At 43.5% G+C, this 16,527-nt stretch overlaps 1 protein-coding gene across 1 annotated transcript in view; it reads right to left on the bottom strand.

The window, feature by feature from the left end:
• Positions 1-15,149, bottom strand: part of LOC144229330 (uncharacterized) — a gene marked incomplete at its 3' end in the record, with an annotated part of 80,648 nt that extends 65,499 nt beyond the window's left edge. The window contains exons 1-3 of the mRNA XM_077761376.1: positions 15,094-15,149; positions 11,030-11,072; positions 7,059-7,136 (exon numbers count right to left, since the gene is read on the bottom strand). Of these exons, the coding sequence (XP_077617502.1) occupies positions 7,059-7,136; positions 11,030-11,072; positions 15,094-15,149 (177 nt within the window). The remainder of the gene's footprint in view (positions 1-7,058; positions 7,137-11,029; positions 11,073-15,093) is intronic.
• Positions 15,150-16,527: the final 1,378 nt, after the last annotated feature.

The following is a 16,527-nucleotide window of genomic DNA, read 5'->3' on the forward strand; positions in this document are numbered from 1 at the left end:
GCCTGCCGCACGACACAGCAGGCTTCCAGGCCATCGCTAGGTGGCGTCTGATTCCACCGCTCTCTCCGCCCTGCCCCCATCCCCAGGCTCCCATATGAAACTCAACTAGGGGACCACATTATCCCAGACACAGAGCAAGGACCCAAGGTCTTAACAGTGCCCAGAACTCCTCAGGCACCCAGAAATAATGACCGAAAGGTGAATCTCCTGCTGGACGCTGAGCTCCAGCCCACAAGGATTTTTTTCTCTATCACCAAAGCCTCACAATGGCAGGCACGGGGCAAATGCTCAATGGCTATTTGCTGAATGGAGGGAATGAATGAATGGACATTTGCTGAAAGAACTGCAGATAAGCTTGTATGACGGGGGAGTGAAAAAATTAGCACCTCTGAGACCTGGCTGTTTCCCTGTGGACTTCGTGGCAACGTACTGAACACAGTATTTGAAAAAAAAAAAAAAAAAGATCTACTTTTATTTTCTTTGTAAATCAGCATTTGAATTAATGTAGTCAGTCAGGTGTTGACCTTGCACTTGAGAGGTTTTCTAGAGCTACGAATACTGTTTCCCATTTTCCTGTGGAGCATATGCCCTGTGTCGGGATGCACCTGTATTGCTAGCCCTTATTTCTCACCACCAACAAGGCTGTCTCCCCTTTGGTAATGACCTTGATCCACTCAAGTTCAGCGTAGTCCCACATTTGCTGAGCTCTGCGGCTGCCTGGCCTCAGTTCACACTGGGTCGCAGAGCTCAGCAATCTTCGTTGCTATGGAATTGAACTCCACATGAGGAGGCCAAAGGCTATGCTGCAAATCACTGGCAATTTAATGAGGTGACTGATCAGGGCAGATACGCCAAGACCTACCAGACCCAAATTGTCACTAGGATTCCCCAGTGAGGTTCGGGACACCTGGCCTGGTTGCAAACACAACGTGTAATACAACACAGTAGGCAAATATAAGCTTGTTTTCTCTCCTTTTTTTCTGAAGCACAAACGCTAGGTTGAGAGGGAGAGATCGGTCAGCCTACAGAAAGCCATGTTCGTGGCTGGAGTCATCCCTCCATATGGAAATGAGCTACCACTGGTTACTTCTACCAGTATGACAATTAATAGGCCAAATAGTAGAAACTGATAGGCACGTCCAGGTTTCCCACACCCTGTTTAGAAATACTTCCTCAAGCACCTACAATGGAAGATCCATTCTTTTCACTTCTGCAAGTTTTTCATTCTTCAGAACTCAAGGTTAACATTCCTGACCAGGGAACACTCTAACAAGCAAAGCTGAAGCTGTGAACTAGCAGCTGGTCGGCTAAATTCTACTGGGAGATTTGTTGGTAGGCACTGTATTTTCCCAGTTCTGGTTTCGGATGCCTTTGCACGCACTGTCCAGCTCCCCACAGTCCCCAGGGTGGACATACTGCCCAAGGGCCCCCTCACTCGGGTGTCCTCAGAAAGCACCTGAGTCTTAGGCAGGGTTTCATTACTCAGAGGAGTCTCCAGCAGAGATAAAATGAGCTGAGGAGTTTGTTCTCGGAGGAGAAAGATGCGGAAGAAAAAGAAGGCAGCAGAACCAAATCCCTAAGGGGGTGGGTGACAGATCAAACTTGTCAGTGGTCACTGGAATCTGCTTACACCAAAATATAACATCATTGACTTACGTGCGCTTTGGGACCTCAAAAAAATTGCTCTGTACGATTTATCAGGCTACGGTTATAGACTGTACTAGAATACAGCTGTGTGAGGGATAAAGAGATCGGGTTCTAGAACTTTGTGTGCCAATAATTGAATGGTGAAAAATGTTAATAATTAAAATCTCCCAAGTAAATTCCATTTTTATCATGGAATGTGGCTCTTAAGAGCGTGAGGGACAAATGAATGAGATTGTGGGGGAAAATACTTGTGCTTTTTTTTTCAGTGATTTAAAATTCCCAAAGGAAACACTGATTTGCTAAAGTGTGATTTCAGCTTTCAAAGCAAAAAAAAAAACCAAAAAAAACAAAAAACAAAACAAAAACAAAACAAGCAAAACAAACAAACAAAAGACAGGTCTTGAGTTTTATACCCTTTGACTTCTTTGGATAAAAACCACCAAGTTATAAAGTTCTTAATAGAACAGTCAACAGTTTAATAGTTGATAGACTGCATTCAATGAAAAATAACATGGACATATTTTCTATTTTATTCTGGAAAGTGCTATAGAACGTGTCTTGATCATCATGCTACTTACTAAAGTGGAGCTTTTCAAAGGTCCCGTCTAGTCTATAAAGACATAATTTTCCCTGCAAGGAGACGATCGAAAACATGAAGATCCCACCACTGAAACTGGTAAAGAAAATCTTAAAATCTCAGCCAGTGCCAACGTCATTCACATCCTCAAACAGGAACTATTATGAGGTTAGGGGAAATGTCAGGGCATCGCTGCAAAATATTTTGGAAGCCAATTAAGTAGCTGTCCTACGCAAAAGGCCACGCCTACATCACAGAACTGGAGGCTGTTCGGGCCAGGAGGAACGGGACCAGCCCGACACTACAAACCCTTATTTCTCAGCTGAGGCTCTCAACCTGAAAGAAAGGACAGGGTTTCCAGTCTCCCATCCTCGACTGGAGCTCTTTCCAGGATGCTCCGGAACTATTTTCTGGCACTGTTCAAAATACTTATCTCTGGCCCTGCCTGAAACCACAAGGGAACATGAGCTTACGTGAGATTGCACATTTAATAACAGGTTTCAACGACACGTGTGTGGGTGGGCGGGGGAGGACCGAGGTGAGAGACTCCCTGCTAACCCTGTTTCCCCGCCCCCCCCTTCTCTTAGATACGGCAGGTACTCCTGGAAGAATGCGACAGACCTGTGAGGCCACCCACTCAGGCTCCCAATCCCGCTGAGGCTGGAGGCTGAGTTTTCATGTACCTGATTTACGTGTACTAACTGCCCAATACGTGTCCACCGCGGGCCAGGACCAAAGGTGTGCAAAGGCATCTGAATAAGCATAAGCATTTTCCCTGTGTCCACGTGACCACCTAGAAGGCGTGTGTGCTCATAGCTCATGAAGAGGGTCATGTGCATCGACGCTCTCACCCAAGCAGAGCTACAAGCCAGAGTGCCATCAGGAAAGGGAAGGGGACCAGGGTCCTGCAGGGGGCCTCAGCGCTGGCTGGGAGGAGTTGGGGGTACGCTTTGGGAGCGCTGGGGTCTCCACCGAGCTCCTTGGGGAGGGCAGGAGAAACAGAGGCACAGCGGAAGTGGGAAAACAGCCCGGAAGAGGGCAGGCAAGTGAGAAGGCTTGGATTATGCTCCAGGGAGAGCAGGTGGCACACTGGATGCACCAGGACAGGAGCAAAGAGGAAGCCATGGTGATCGCTGGCGGAAACACATGGTGCAGCCGCTGTGGGCCCTCAGGGGACACTGATGACGCTGAACTTCAACCGAGGGAACCCCGTCTTGGCTCCCTGCCACAGATACACCCCAGCGCTACCTCAGACTCCAGCGGGGGGTCTGCAGCTCCACGCCCAACCCGATNAATGACGCTGAACTTCAACCAAGGGAACCCCGTCTTGGTCCCTGCCACAGATACACCCCAGCGCTACCTCAGACTCCAGCGGGGGGTCTGCAGCTCCACGCCCAACCCGATCGTTCCACTGTGCAGGGCCAGTGGTTGCTCCAGACACAGCAGTTGTGGTCCGGGGCTTAAAGGACTCGCTCAGGCACGAACCCCTAAAGGGGGAATCATTTCCTCCTTAGGAATGCCTGGCCCAGCCACTCCTGGGCTGCCCCGTCTCAGGCGGATCCCCAACCCTCCTCCACTGCATGGATTCCTATTTCTCTAGACCCCCTGGAGCTGTCACCACAGCTCCAGAGCCGGGATGGGAGTGGGCTGGCTGACCACTGAGCACCTGGGAGCACCCACCTCCCATGCCACCTCGCGGTCATGCGCAAGCCAAGCTCCCCAAGTCCCAGCTGGACAGTGTGGCCTGCAGCGCGCAGCCTTCGCTTGGTTGCCGTCTGTCTCGGAAAGGGCAGAGGTGGCCCGCGTTCCGCACTCTGCTCTGCCCGTCACCCCTGGCACTGGAGATTGTGTGCGGGATGCAAGGTGCATTGCTCGTGATTACTGGACACCCAAGGAAACAGAAGAGAAAGCACTCGTGGTGCACAAGGAAAGGAACGCTTGGGCCGCTTGAAGCGCCCGCCCAAGTTCACAGTTGTGACGGCAGCCTGGTGCCTGAATCTGAGTGTGTAGACATCTTTTCATGACCACAGGCCAAGTGCTGCACCTGAAGTCAGACCCCGGGGCAGGGTTCCCGCCTCTTCCACATACAGTAGCTATTAAAACTTATGGGAGGGGCGCCTGGCTGGCTCAGTCGGTTAAGCGTCCGACTTTGGCTCAGGTCATGATCTCATGGTTCGTGGGTTCAAGCCCCACGTTGGGCTCTGTGCTGCCAGCTCAGAGCCTGGAGCCTGCTTCAGATTCTGCGTCTCCCGCTCTCTCTGCCCCTCCCCTGCTCATGGTCTGTCTCTCTCAAAAATAAACAAACTTTAAAAAAAAATGTAAAAAGCCAGGCTTTCCCTGCCCCCCCCCCAAATAACATGTACATATATGTGGAAAAGGCACTTCTTAGATTGCTAGCTTTTAGTGTCTTTACTTTTTAAAAGAATTTTTATTGAGATGTAATTGACATATAAACTTTATATTAGTTTCAGCATCTTAGCATCATAATTTGATATGTGTATAGATTGCAAAGTGATCACCACGGTAAGTTTAGTTAGCATCTGTCTTCACACAGTAACTGGGTTCTTTTTCCCCTTGTGATGAGAACATTTAAAATCTATTGTCAGTAACTTTCAAATATACCAGACAGTATTATGTACTATTTTCATCATGCTGTACAGAATATTCCCAGGACTTATTTATTTTATAAGTGGAAGTTTGCACCTCTTGCTTTTAAATCAAGCCATGAAAGCAGCTTGAAAAATCTCAAGATAGTGGTGCCTGGGTGGCTCAGTCAGTTAAGCATCTGCCTTCGGCTCAGGTCATGATCTCAAAGTTCATGAGTTCAAGCCCTGCAGAGCCTGCCTGGGATCCTCACACTCCTCTCTCTCTCAGCCTCTACCCTGCTTGCATTCTCTCTCTCAAAGTAAATAAATAAGCTTAAAAAACTGTTAAAAATTTTTTTTACTTTAAAAAATTTTTAAAAAGGAAAACAAAAACCTTAAGATACATTCTGAGCACCAAACTTTTTGAAGTACTAAAGAAACAAAGCAGTTTAAGCAGAAGGGGATTTGTCATAATTTATGCTTGGGAAGGTAGCTGCTTTCAGGTAGAGAGCTCAACACAGGTCCCCTTACATACTGCACACATATTGTGTGGAGAGAAAGCAAAGCTATGGGAGAAATAGATGGTCTCTTCTCTCAGGAGAGGTTTTGCCTCCTTGTAGACTAATCGTCACTGAATTGTGCTTTTTGAGTGTCACGCCCTATAGGATCAATGTGGACAGGTTTCGACAGAATCACTGATTTGACTCAAAAACTGTCCAAAGTTTCTGGAGCATCCGCGTTTCTTCTAAGATTGTGGGACTATTTTTAATCAGAAGAATTGTTTGACCTAACACTCCAGCACAGATGAGCTAGTGGGCTGTCAGCTGCTGCTGTCAGAACATAAGGGAGATAGAGTCCCATAAATGTTCACACGACCCACTACACAGTAGCCAAGAGGTTCCTTGTGCCTTTCAGGGACAGAGAGTCTAGTGCAGTCACCCAGAGCACTGTCCTGGGTGGACTTGAGCAACACACTACCCCTCTCTGAGCTTTGATCTTCTGCCTTGCTAAGTTAGCACCCCAAGATGGCAAGAAAGTAGTCATGAGGAGTCAGAGACCTAAAGCATTTTGAGAACAGGGAGTCATGTCTGGCACGTAAGAAGCGCACAATGAATGCAGCCATCACTCCAATTATAGAACACTATGCCACGTGACCTCAGGAGGTGTTCTCCAAAAAAGGGTCTTGTAGTCCAATGTCCAGATATACCACTTTGGATAAGTTTAAACAAGATTTCCCCTGCCTCACTGCACTACTTCTCAGAACTTTTAAAATGTTGACATGTTGGGACGCCTGGGTGGCTCAGTTGGTTAAGTGTCCGACTTTGGCTTAGGTCATGATCTCACGGTTCCTGAGTTCCAGCCCCGCAACAGGCTCTGTGCTGACCGCTTGGAGCCTGGAGCCTGCCTCAGATTCTGTTGTCTCCCTCTCTCTATGTCCCTTCCCCGCTTGCGCTCTGTGTGTGTCTCTCTCTCAAAAATAAATAAACATTTTAAAAAATGGTGATATGCAACCTGAGTTTCAAGATGGCGACCCAGCATGCACCATTTGACACCAGACCCTTTTTGCACAAGGCAGTTCACAAGACTAGTATAGTGTGAAACACTGGGTAGATTACGGCTTGCACTTCTAAGCTTGACGCCTAGTCTAATAAAATCGAGATGGCTTATCAGAATGTAAGAACTTTCACTGGAAATAGAAACACTGACAATTGCCAGAACACACTAAGAATCTGGGACTACTTAATGTTAAATATTCACAATGGCTCAAATTTCAACATGCCGCCCATGTTGACTTTTTTCTAATATTTTATTGTGGTAAGCACACTTAATATGAGATCTACCTTCCCAACAAATTAAAAAAAAATTTTTTAACGTTTATTTATTTTTGAGAGAGAGACAGACAGAGAGACAGAGCATGAGTAGGTGAGGGGCAGAAAGAGAGGGAGACACAGAATCTGAAGCAGGTTCTGGGCTCCAAGCTGTCAGCACAGAGCCTGACGCGGGGCTTGAACTCACGAACTGTGAGACCACGACCTGAGCGAAGTTGGGCGCTTAACTGACTGAGCCACCCAGGTGCCTCCCTCCCAACCGATTGTTAAGTGAACATGACATTATTGCTAACTCTTGGTAGACATCCTACAGCAGACTTCCAGAGCTAACCCATCTTGTGTAACAGAAACTTCATGCCCTTTGACCATAACTCCCTATTTCTTCCTCCCACTGCCCATGCTGATTTTTACATCACTTACCCGAGACCCTTTTTCAGGAAAGCACTGGCAAACTGAGCAGTCTCTTCCTCCGCAAGGCCCAATAAACTTCTTTCCGCTCTGAAAAGGAAGAATCTGGTTTAGTAAACCTGTATTCCTCACTTAGCTGAGTACATATGTCCCTTATAACGAGCATCTTGGTTTGCCTAACTCATGAGACTTCCACAGCATACTTTTACCTTTGAAGCTGCGAAAAGAAAAGACTCATGTTGATGTATAAAAAGCAAAGAACTTCCACCGTGGCTCGATAAGAGGACTGATGACTGTGAGAAAACTAAAAGTTTACATGAGCTGGCATTGAACAGAAAGCCCCCTTCTGAAGCCATTTTTCTTTAGCCAGAATCTTCTGTGATGCGTTTCTCCTGGCAAGACCTCATTTACTAAGTTGTGAACAATCTTAGAGTGTAAACTATATGATTAGGAAAACTGTATGGACACAATGGTGTCTCACTTCAATTATAAACTTGGCTGCTTTTCAGGACTCTCTCGCTTCCCCTCCAAAACCATAGCGTCCTTCCTGGTCACTGCTCCCGTCACAGCCTTGGACTTCACATGAAAACTGCTTCCTGCAAACTGCTTGAAACTCCAAGATGGTTCCTCTAATGTGTCTCTCAACCAGAAAGCTCCTGAACTTGAATAATGTGAGCCCTTCTCCACTTCTCGCTGACTTCTCTCCAACACTCTCTTTAGATAGTTTCTCCACACTCACATATTCTCTTAACTTTCATGTTTCTTCCAATCTCTCTCTCTCTCTCTCTCTCTCTCTCACACACACACACACACACACACGCACGCACGCTCTTTAGGAAGAATCAGCCCCTTGTTCTCACAAATCCTCATTGTCTATATCCAGAGTCAACTGTCACTTCAATACATCCCAGAATAACTGTTTCCATAAGTAGATCCCTTAACAACAAAACAGCCACCATGATGCACCTGCAATGACAATGACAATGAACACTGACCATTCCTTTAGAGCCTGGGGTGGTGGGCTGGGAGGAAGTAGCGGCAGAAACAGCTCCAGATGCTGCAAGCTGAGAGCGTGGACAGAAATATCAGAAAGGCACCAGAGATACACTTCGCCTAGTTCATGATCTTGCCTGGTCCAGCCCTCACTGCAACACGTATAGACTAACCACACATTTCTATGACTGATAGATCTTTCACACTCAAGGCTGTAAACTTGAGTCTGTACACCAAAGCATAGTGGAGAAATTATAACATTTGAACCAATATTTATAGTTCTATGGAAAACAAATAGGTATACCTACATACCGATGTACATAAGTATGTATGGAAAGACATATAAGTATGTGTACATATGAGTACACACCCATGTAAACATACACACATATATGAATATGTGTATGGGAGGGAAAAAGGTCTATCCAGAATGTATTTATTATTCAATCACACAACTTAGACTTCTTCCTTCTAGGAAAAAAATACGCTCAGACACATCCCAAAAGAAAAATCTTTAAATTAAGCATGAATAAAAAAGACATTTTAATAAACAAAACTCTAGGATCATTGAAAGTCTGTAAGAATGTGAACCTTTATGAAAGTTACATTTAAAAAAAAATGTATTTGAAGTTTCCAAAATATATGCTTCTTGAGTTTTGAGTCACATTGTTATCTATGCACGCAGAACCGTCAAGTTCAGAACTCTGATAAGGTGAAAAAAAAAAAAGGGTAAATGCCCAGGTCCAGGACATCATGAAAACACTTTAAAATAACTGGTCTGAACACTTGGGTTCATTTAAGGTTGGGACTCATTACTATGTGTTCAGTGAAATATCAAAACAACCAGAGAAAGAAGCTCAGTTGATTAGCTGGCTTGATAATAAAGACAAGTTTGTTCTTTTATTGTTTTTTTTCCTTAATTGTGCCAACCATCACAGAGATGTTTGTAGCAAAATTACATTTCAGGAAAGAATGGGTGTATAATAAATTAGAAGATTCTAATAAAAATAAAACAGCAATAGTCACATATAAAACTTTGACTGTTACTGATAAAGGAAAAAAGCAAGAGGTAATTTTAGGCTCTAAGAAGTTTTTGTATGTTAGATACAGCCCAATAAATACCACCTTTGAGGAGGCTTTCATAGAGGAAAAATATGTGCCCCCAAAAGAGATTGTGTGAACCCATTTGAAAAAGATGAAGACTATGGCTCATACAAGGCAACATTCAAAGTATAAACCATCTTCACCGGAATACACAGACATTCTCCAAAACTAATATTATTCTTCAAAGAGGAAGAAAAGGAGCCGTTCCTATTTTCGCTCAGATATTTTTTAAACAAATTTATGTTGAATAAAATGTTTAAGGAGTATATTATTAATTTCTAGATTAATAACTGGTCTTACATTTGTGCCTCTATTTTCTTTTTTGAAAAACAACATTGGCCTATGATTAAAAAAAAAAAAAAAAGAATTCAAACAGGGCAAAAGAGTATAATGGGGAAAGAAATTTTCTTTTCCAACCCAGGCTCCCTGTTCCCTCGTCTAGAGGCAATCACTCTCCTCAATCCGTTTCTGGGGAGTTACGAGCACTTTCACATGAGGAACACATATGCACTCGTGCACATACACACACACGTGCACACACACTTTTTGGTGATTCGAGTCTTGTTTTATTCTTACCCAAATGGTATATTTCTCTGTACCTTGCTGTCTTCACTTAATCAGACAACTTCAAAGTCATTCCAAGTTAACCAAATGGCTCTCCCTCAGAGAGGGAAACTATAGCCAAACTATAACTTGTTTAATTTGTCCTTCTCCATGGGCTTTAGCTACCTCTCTTCTTTTGTTAATAATCACTACAATATTTTGGTGCGTTTTCTTTATGTGTAAGTTAGTATAAATATATATAATAAACTCCAAAAAGGAAAATTCCTGTGTCAACAGGATTCTGCATTTGAAATTCTGAGGGCTAATGCCAAATTGCCTCTCATAGCTATTGCATCCATTTTTATCACTATCTTTTAAACCCAATTCTAGTATAACTACTTTTGTGTGAAATCTCTACTATCTCTGCACAGAACAATCTGATAGGAGGATCCAGGCTAGATGAGTCCTTGGTTCAAGAATTTTCTTCCCACGTATGGAACATAAGAAACAAAGGAAGTGAAACTTAAGACTCTGTAGGGTCTTCTAGTGGGGAACGCCGGGGGTGGGGTGGGGGAATATAATACAAAAATAAACTTAGAGAAATCAGGTAAAAAAAAAAAAACATCCAGACCCATATATTTCAGTGTGTTTCCATGTCCATTCACTATTTCAGATGATGCTCTCAAATGCATGGGACTAAGTGGAACAAGTTGTATCATCCTACTTGGGGAGAGCTTCTGATTCCTCTCTGGTCCTGACTGGTAGGAAACACAGAACAGAAAGCAACTTTTTATTTTGATCTGCCTTGAAAAGACTTATGTTAACTTAAATCACAGAAACTGGATTGAGTAATTCCAAGCCAGACAAGGCGGACAGATGGGGACGTGCTCACTGGGGTGATTTAACCAGTTCATTTAATCGCAAGATCTACCTGGGTTCCTGGCAGTCCATAGTGTGGATTCCCAGAAATGTCTGGGGTTGGGTTTAATAACTCAGATTCCTCAGTGGGAAGCAGAAGAAAGAGATCTTATTACATAATATTCTAGGCTTATCTTTCTCCAGAGTTAAAATGTTCACGTGTAATCTTGTATTTCTTGATTTAATCTTGAAGTGGCCTGGCCACTTCCTGCCCCCTTCCAAAAAAAGATTTTAACAAAGGGTCATGTTATAAAATGAAGAAAACTTCAATACCTGGGCAATCTGGTAAGCAGTCTTGACTAGGGTTCACCTAGTCCAACCATTCATTTTAGAGATGAGAAAACTGAGTCCCATGTGACTTGTTTAACACAAAAAGGTTTATAATGAGAACAATGCATGCATTCAGAGCTAATTAATGTACTTACCGCATATACATGTTGCATAGAAAAGAGGATAAGTATAAGCAACCTACAAAACAGCAAAAATGCAGATTAACACAAACTGTTCATTTTCATGCAAAACAAACTAAAAAGAGAAAGAACAAAGGAAGAAATTCCATAAAGTTTTTTTTTCCTAATAGGCCACTGTCATCAGTGACAAGATCAATGTTACCCTCTCTCTGCTTGTCATCATTGTATCTACCTTCTTACTCATCGGTCAAGAAGTACTCACACCCCTTTAGTGGGATCCACACTGGGCTGGGTACCCTGGGAACACTCTGGAGGTGAGACCTGAAAGGGTAGATAAGGGGACTGTCTGGATGAAATGCAGAATCCTGAGGGAGGGAAAAGAGGCAGCTCTGTTCAGGGACAATGCAAAGACTAGTGACTCCTGGATGCCATTAAGTGGAACCAACTGGAAGAAGGGAAGAGGGAAGAAAACCTGATGGATGGGGGAGGTGGTCTGGAAGGGAAGGAAAATAATATGAACCAGTTAGGGAAGAGTTAAGTGGTTCAGGGTCTTGGGAGTGAGGCAGAAATCCACTGGGGATGACATCATAACTATAAACAAATTTTAATGGAGAAGAGACACAACCATAAAAGACCACTATTATGGACCGAATGTTTATAGCATCTCCCGATCCCCCCCCACCAACAAATTTATGTGTTGAAATCCTCACCCTTTATAATGGTACTAGGAAGTAATGCCTTTGGGAAGTGATTAGGTCACAAGAGTGGAGTCCTCATGAATGGGACTAATGCCCTTATAAAGGGACTTCAGAGAGCTCTCTCTCCCTCTCTTTCCACCATGTGAAGACACACCAAGATGTCGTCAGTCTGCAGCCTGGAAGATACTCTCACCAGAACCCACCACACTGGCACCCTGATCGAAGACTTCCCACCTCCAGAACTGGGAGAAATAAATTTCTGTTGTTTATAAGCCCCTGGGCTATGGTATTACTCCAAGAGCCCAGTCTGACTGTGACAACCACTAAACATCTGCATACATCTGCCTTGGGCTTACATTGGTCAAGGAGCTTTCATATTCATCATCTAATTTAATTCTTAAACAGCTTGGATTGCTTTGGGGATTCAGGTCACATCATCCCCAAGGATGGGAGGAAAGCTATGGTCCAGCCAGACTCAGCCTGCGATTTCCCTGCAAGCTCTGTCCTTTGTTCTTTAAATTTTTTTAATGTTTTATTTATTTCTGAGAGAGAGACAGCATGAGCAGGGGCGGGTCAGAGAGAGGGAGATACAGAATCCGAAACAGGCTCCAGGCTCTGAGCTAGCTATCAGCACAGAGCCCGACGCAGGGCTCGAACCCATGAACCGTGAGATCATGACCTGAGCCGAAGTCGGACGCTGAACCGACTGAGCCACCCAGGCACCCCATTCTGTCCTTTGTTCTAAGTAGAGTCTTCCGTCTGAAACCTATGTCCTAAGTGAGACTTTGTTCTCCACAGTCACCCGCTCATGTTAAAATGCTGTGAAACAGGGCCGCCTGAGTGGCTCAGTTGGTTAGGCGTCCGACTTCGGCTCAGGTCATGATCTCACGGTTCATGGGTTCGAGCCCTGCGTCAGGCTCTGTGCTGACAGCTCAGAGCCTGGAGCCTGCTTCAGATTCTGTATCTCCCTCTCTCTCTGACCCTCCTTTGCTCATGCTGTCTCTCTCTCTCAGAAATAAATTTAAAAATTGAAAAAAAAAAAAGGCTGAGAAACATTATAGAAAGCTGCAGAGCTGTGCCTCTGGGAGAGACCGGGACTAGGAGATTGGGGACCCAGGCAGGTCTAGCCCATGCTTACTGCCTACCCCACCGAGGTCTTCCTTCTCCACACCCCTGCTGTTGGAGTTCATGGCAATGCCAATAGAGGCGAGGCTGGCATTTCAGTGAAGTAACGAAGTAAATTAAGAGAATAAAAGGTCGAAAGATGTGTTAAACATGGAATAAAGTGTTTTAAGTCAAGTCTTTCTAACTACTGTTTACTAATTGGGCCCCTATCACTTTGGACATTTGTAAGTAAGGACATGTTACCCATAGTGGTTTCGGCCTCCATATATATCTAGTCTCACTAAAACTGTAGTCAAGCATGGGGCACCTGGGTGGCTCAGTCAGTTAAGAGGCTGACTTTGGCTCAGGTCATGATGTCACAGTTTGAACTCACGGGGTTTCAACCCAGTGTTGAGCTCTGTGCTGACAGCTCAGAGCCTGGAGCCTGCTTTGGATTCCGTGTCTCCCTTTCTCTGCTCCTCCCCTGCTTGTACTCTGTCTGTCTGTCTGTCTGTCTCTCAAGAATAAATAAACTTAAAAAAACCCCACCAGGGCAAGTTTTTTTTCCACATTTTCCACAAAAGCAAACTGACTCAGAAATGTTGGACAATGTCCTCAAAAACTTGCTGGAAGGGGGCAAGGAGGGAAGTCGCTGGGGTCAGCGCTCAACCTCTCTTGCTCTTCCTTTTCCCTGTCCTCTGATAGTTCCTCCTGCTGCTGTCTGTATTAAAAAATAAGGCAATTCTTTTTTTTTTTAATATTTTTATTTTATTTCTAGGATAGAGAGAGACAGCGTGAACAGGGGAGGGTCAGAGAGAGAGGGAGACACAGACTCTGAAACAGGCTCCAGGCTCCGAGCTGGCAGTCAGCACAGAGCCCGACGCGGGGCCCGAACCCAAGAACCGCGAAATCATGACCTAAGCGAACGTCGGACGCTTAACCGACTAAGCCACCCAGGCGCCCCGGCAATTCTTTTTTTTAAGAACCATTTAAAATTAAGATTATTTTGCAGTTTCCTCCCCATCTGCTCCAAGTAAGCTTGGCCTGTATTTCTGAAACAAGTCCATTCTCCTTCCTACCACTCTCTCATGCATACATATTCATCAGCTTCAAAACTTTTCCCATTTTTCTATTTAACATTTTGCTGTCTGAACTCCCAAAATCTTTTTTGGTCCCTTCTAACAATATCATGTTAGTTTCCTACCAGCCCTATAACACATTACCATGAACTCGGCTTAACAACAACAGAAATGTATTACGTCATGATTCTCCCACATGGGTTTCACTGCTGAAAATCAAGGTGTGGGCAGGGCTGTGCTCCTTCTGGAGGCTCTGGGGGAGAATCAGTTTTCTTGTGCTTTCCAGATTCTGGAGGCTGCCTACATTCTTTAGCCCCTGGTCTCCTTTCCATCTTCAGAGCCAGCAATGGCTGGTCATGTCTTTCTTATCCCCGTGACCTGTTTCCACTGTCACATCTCCTTTGCCTCTCGCTCTCCTACCTCTCTCTCACTTCTAAGGATCCTTGTGATTATACTGGACCCACCCAGCTAATCCAGAATAGGGGAGGTGCCTGGGTGGCTCAGTCAGTTAAGCGTCCGACTTTGGCTCAGATCATGATCTCTCCGTTTGGGAGTTTGAGCCCCGGGTCGGGCTCTGGGCTGACAGTTCAGAGCCTGGAGCCTGCTTTGGATTCTGTGTCTCCCTCTTTCTCTGTTCCTTCCCCACTGGCATTCTGTCTCTCTCTCTCTGTCAAAAATAAATAAAAACTTTAAAAAATATTTAAAAAAAAGAATAAGTTCCCCAAGGTCAGCTGATTAACTTTAATACCACCTGCAAACATAAATCCCCATAAGTCCCCATCACCGTATAACAGATCATATTATCAGGATCCAGGGATTAGGATGTGGACATCCTCAGGGGCCGTTATCCTGCCTACCACACTCACTTAGTGCCCTGTCCTAACTCTAGTGGTTATAGGGCCCCTGCTGCTCTGGATATTAGGAAGGTTTTTGCTATTCAAATCTAGTAAGAGGACAAGAATCTTCAGCCTTTAGATGAATGTCTTTCCCATTGGCAATGATGTGGGTGTAATTCAGGGAGAGTAGAGAGAATTGGTGTTTAATAAAAATGAATCACAAAATAGCAGGCATAACGCATAGATTTCTGGAACACTTTGGCTCTTTGACACATGAAACATTCGGACAATTTAGAACTCTAAAACGAACCTTTAGGAGAAATTATTAAACAAAAGGAAGTTATCACACAGAGGACACTCACCAGGGATTTGCAGCCAAGGGCTTGATCCACCTGAATGAGCACCTTATTAACGCCATGTGCCTAGATTACTTCACAGTCACGCCTCAGTACTCAAAAAAAATGCTGTCAGGTTCTCTTCTCTTCCAGAAGACTCTCACTTGTAAGTGGGGTGCTGTGTCCTGGGTTTAAAGTTTGTATATGTTAAATATAACTACTTCTCTTAAAACACAATATTCATTAAACTGTTGAAAATAATTACTTTCATTACCCATAGCAATGGAAATATTTTCTAAAGGAGGAGTTCAACTTTTTTTGACAAAACAATGTTAGTGGTAATAAAACTGAATAAATACCAGTTTTTATTCTTAGAAATAAAAAGACTCTTCAGCTCATGTCAAAAATACAATTGTGAGAAATGAAATACAGATGTATATAATGCTTGTATAAAAATTGTTGCTTCATTTTGTTAAGTGGCACTTTCTTCTATTTAATGTTTGCCCTTGAAAATCCAAGGTAAAATTCACTTAAGTGCATTTTACTTTTTGAAACTAGTAAGGGAATCCTTTAGCATGGAAACACATACTTTGCACACATACAGCAAATGCATATAAAAAATGTTTTTATGTCGAATGGTAGGTACAATGGTTGTGGGAAAAGGCAGTTCCTCAAAAAGTTAAACATAGAATTACCATAAGACCCAGTAATTCCACTCCTAGCTATAACCAAGAGAATTGACACTATGTTCATGCATAAACTTGTACATAATATTCATAATAGCCAAAAAGTGCGAATAACCAAAATGTCCATCAACTGATGAATCTATAAGCAAAATGTGCTACTTCCACACAACAAATTTGGCCATAAAGAGGGATGAAGGACTGATACACAGATGAACCTTGAAAACATTGTATTAGGGGAAAGATGTCACATATTGTATGATTTCATGTATATGAAATATCCAGAATAAGCAAATCCATGGAGACAGAAAATAGAGTAGTAATTACAGGGAGGGGGAGAGAATTGGGACGTTTCTTCTTGAGATTATGGAATGTTCTGGAAGTAGATCATGGGGGTGGTGGTACACCATTATGAATATACTAAAAGCAACTGAATTATAAACATTAAAAGAATTCAATATCTTTGACTTAAAAAGACATAGATATTATATTTAAAAATCTGGCTTAAAGGAATGTATTGAAATGGACATGTCTTGAAATTGAAATTTGTAAATTTCTGGATGAAATCTGGATAAAGTAACTCAATGCTGTATTTACGGAAGACTAGTTCTCCACGTAAGTGGTAGAACAACATTCCATGATAAAGTGTGAAAGTCAAGCAGAAACAGAATCACTTTGAGGGCCCAGATCATTTATTTCCCTTCCCCAAATCCATCATCTAAATTAAAAAAAAAAAATTTTTTTTGTTTATTTATTTTTGAAAGAGAGAGGGACAGAG

The sequence above is a fragment of the Crocuta crocuta genome, unplaced genomic scaffold (genome assembly GCF_008692635.1).
Source record: "Crocuta crocuta isolate KB4526 unplaced genomic scaffold, BGI_CrCroc_1.0 scaffold516, whole genome shotgun sequence".
NCBI classification, from domain to species: Eukaryota; Metazoa; Chordata; class Mammalia; order Carnivora; family Hyaenidae; genus Crocuta; species Crocuta crocuta.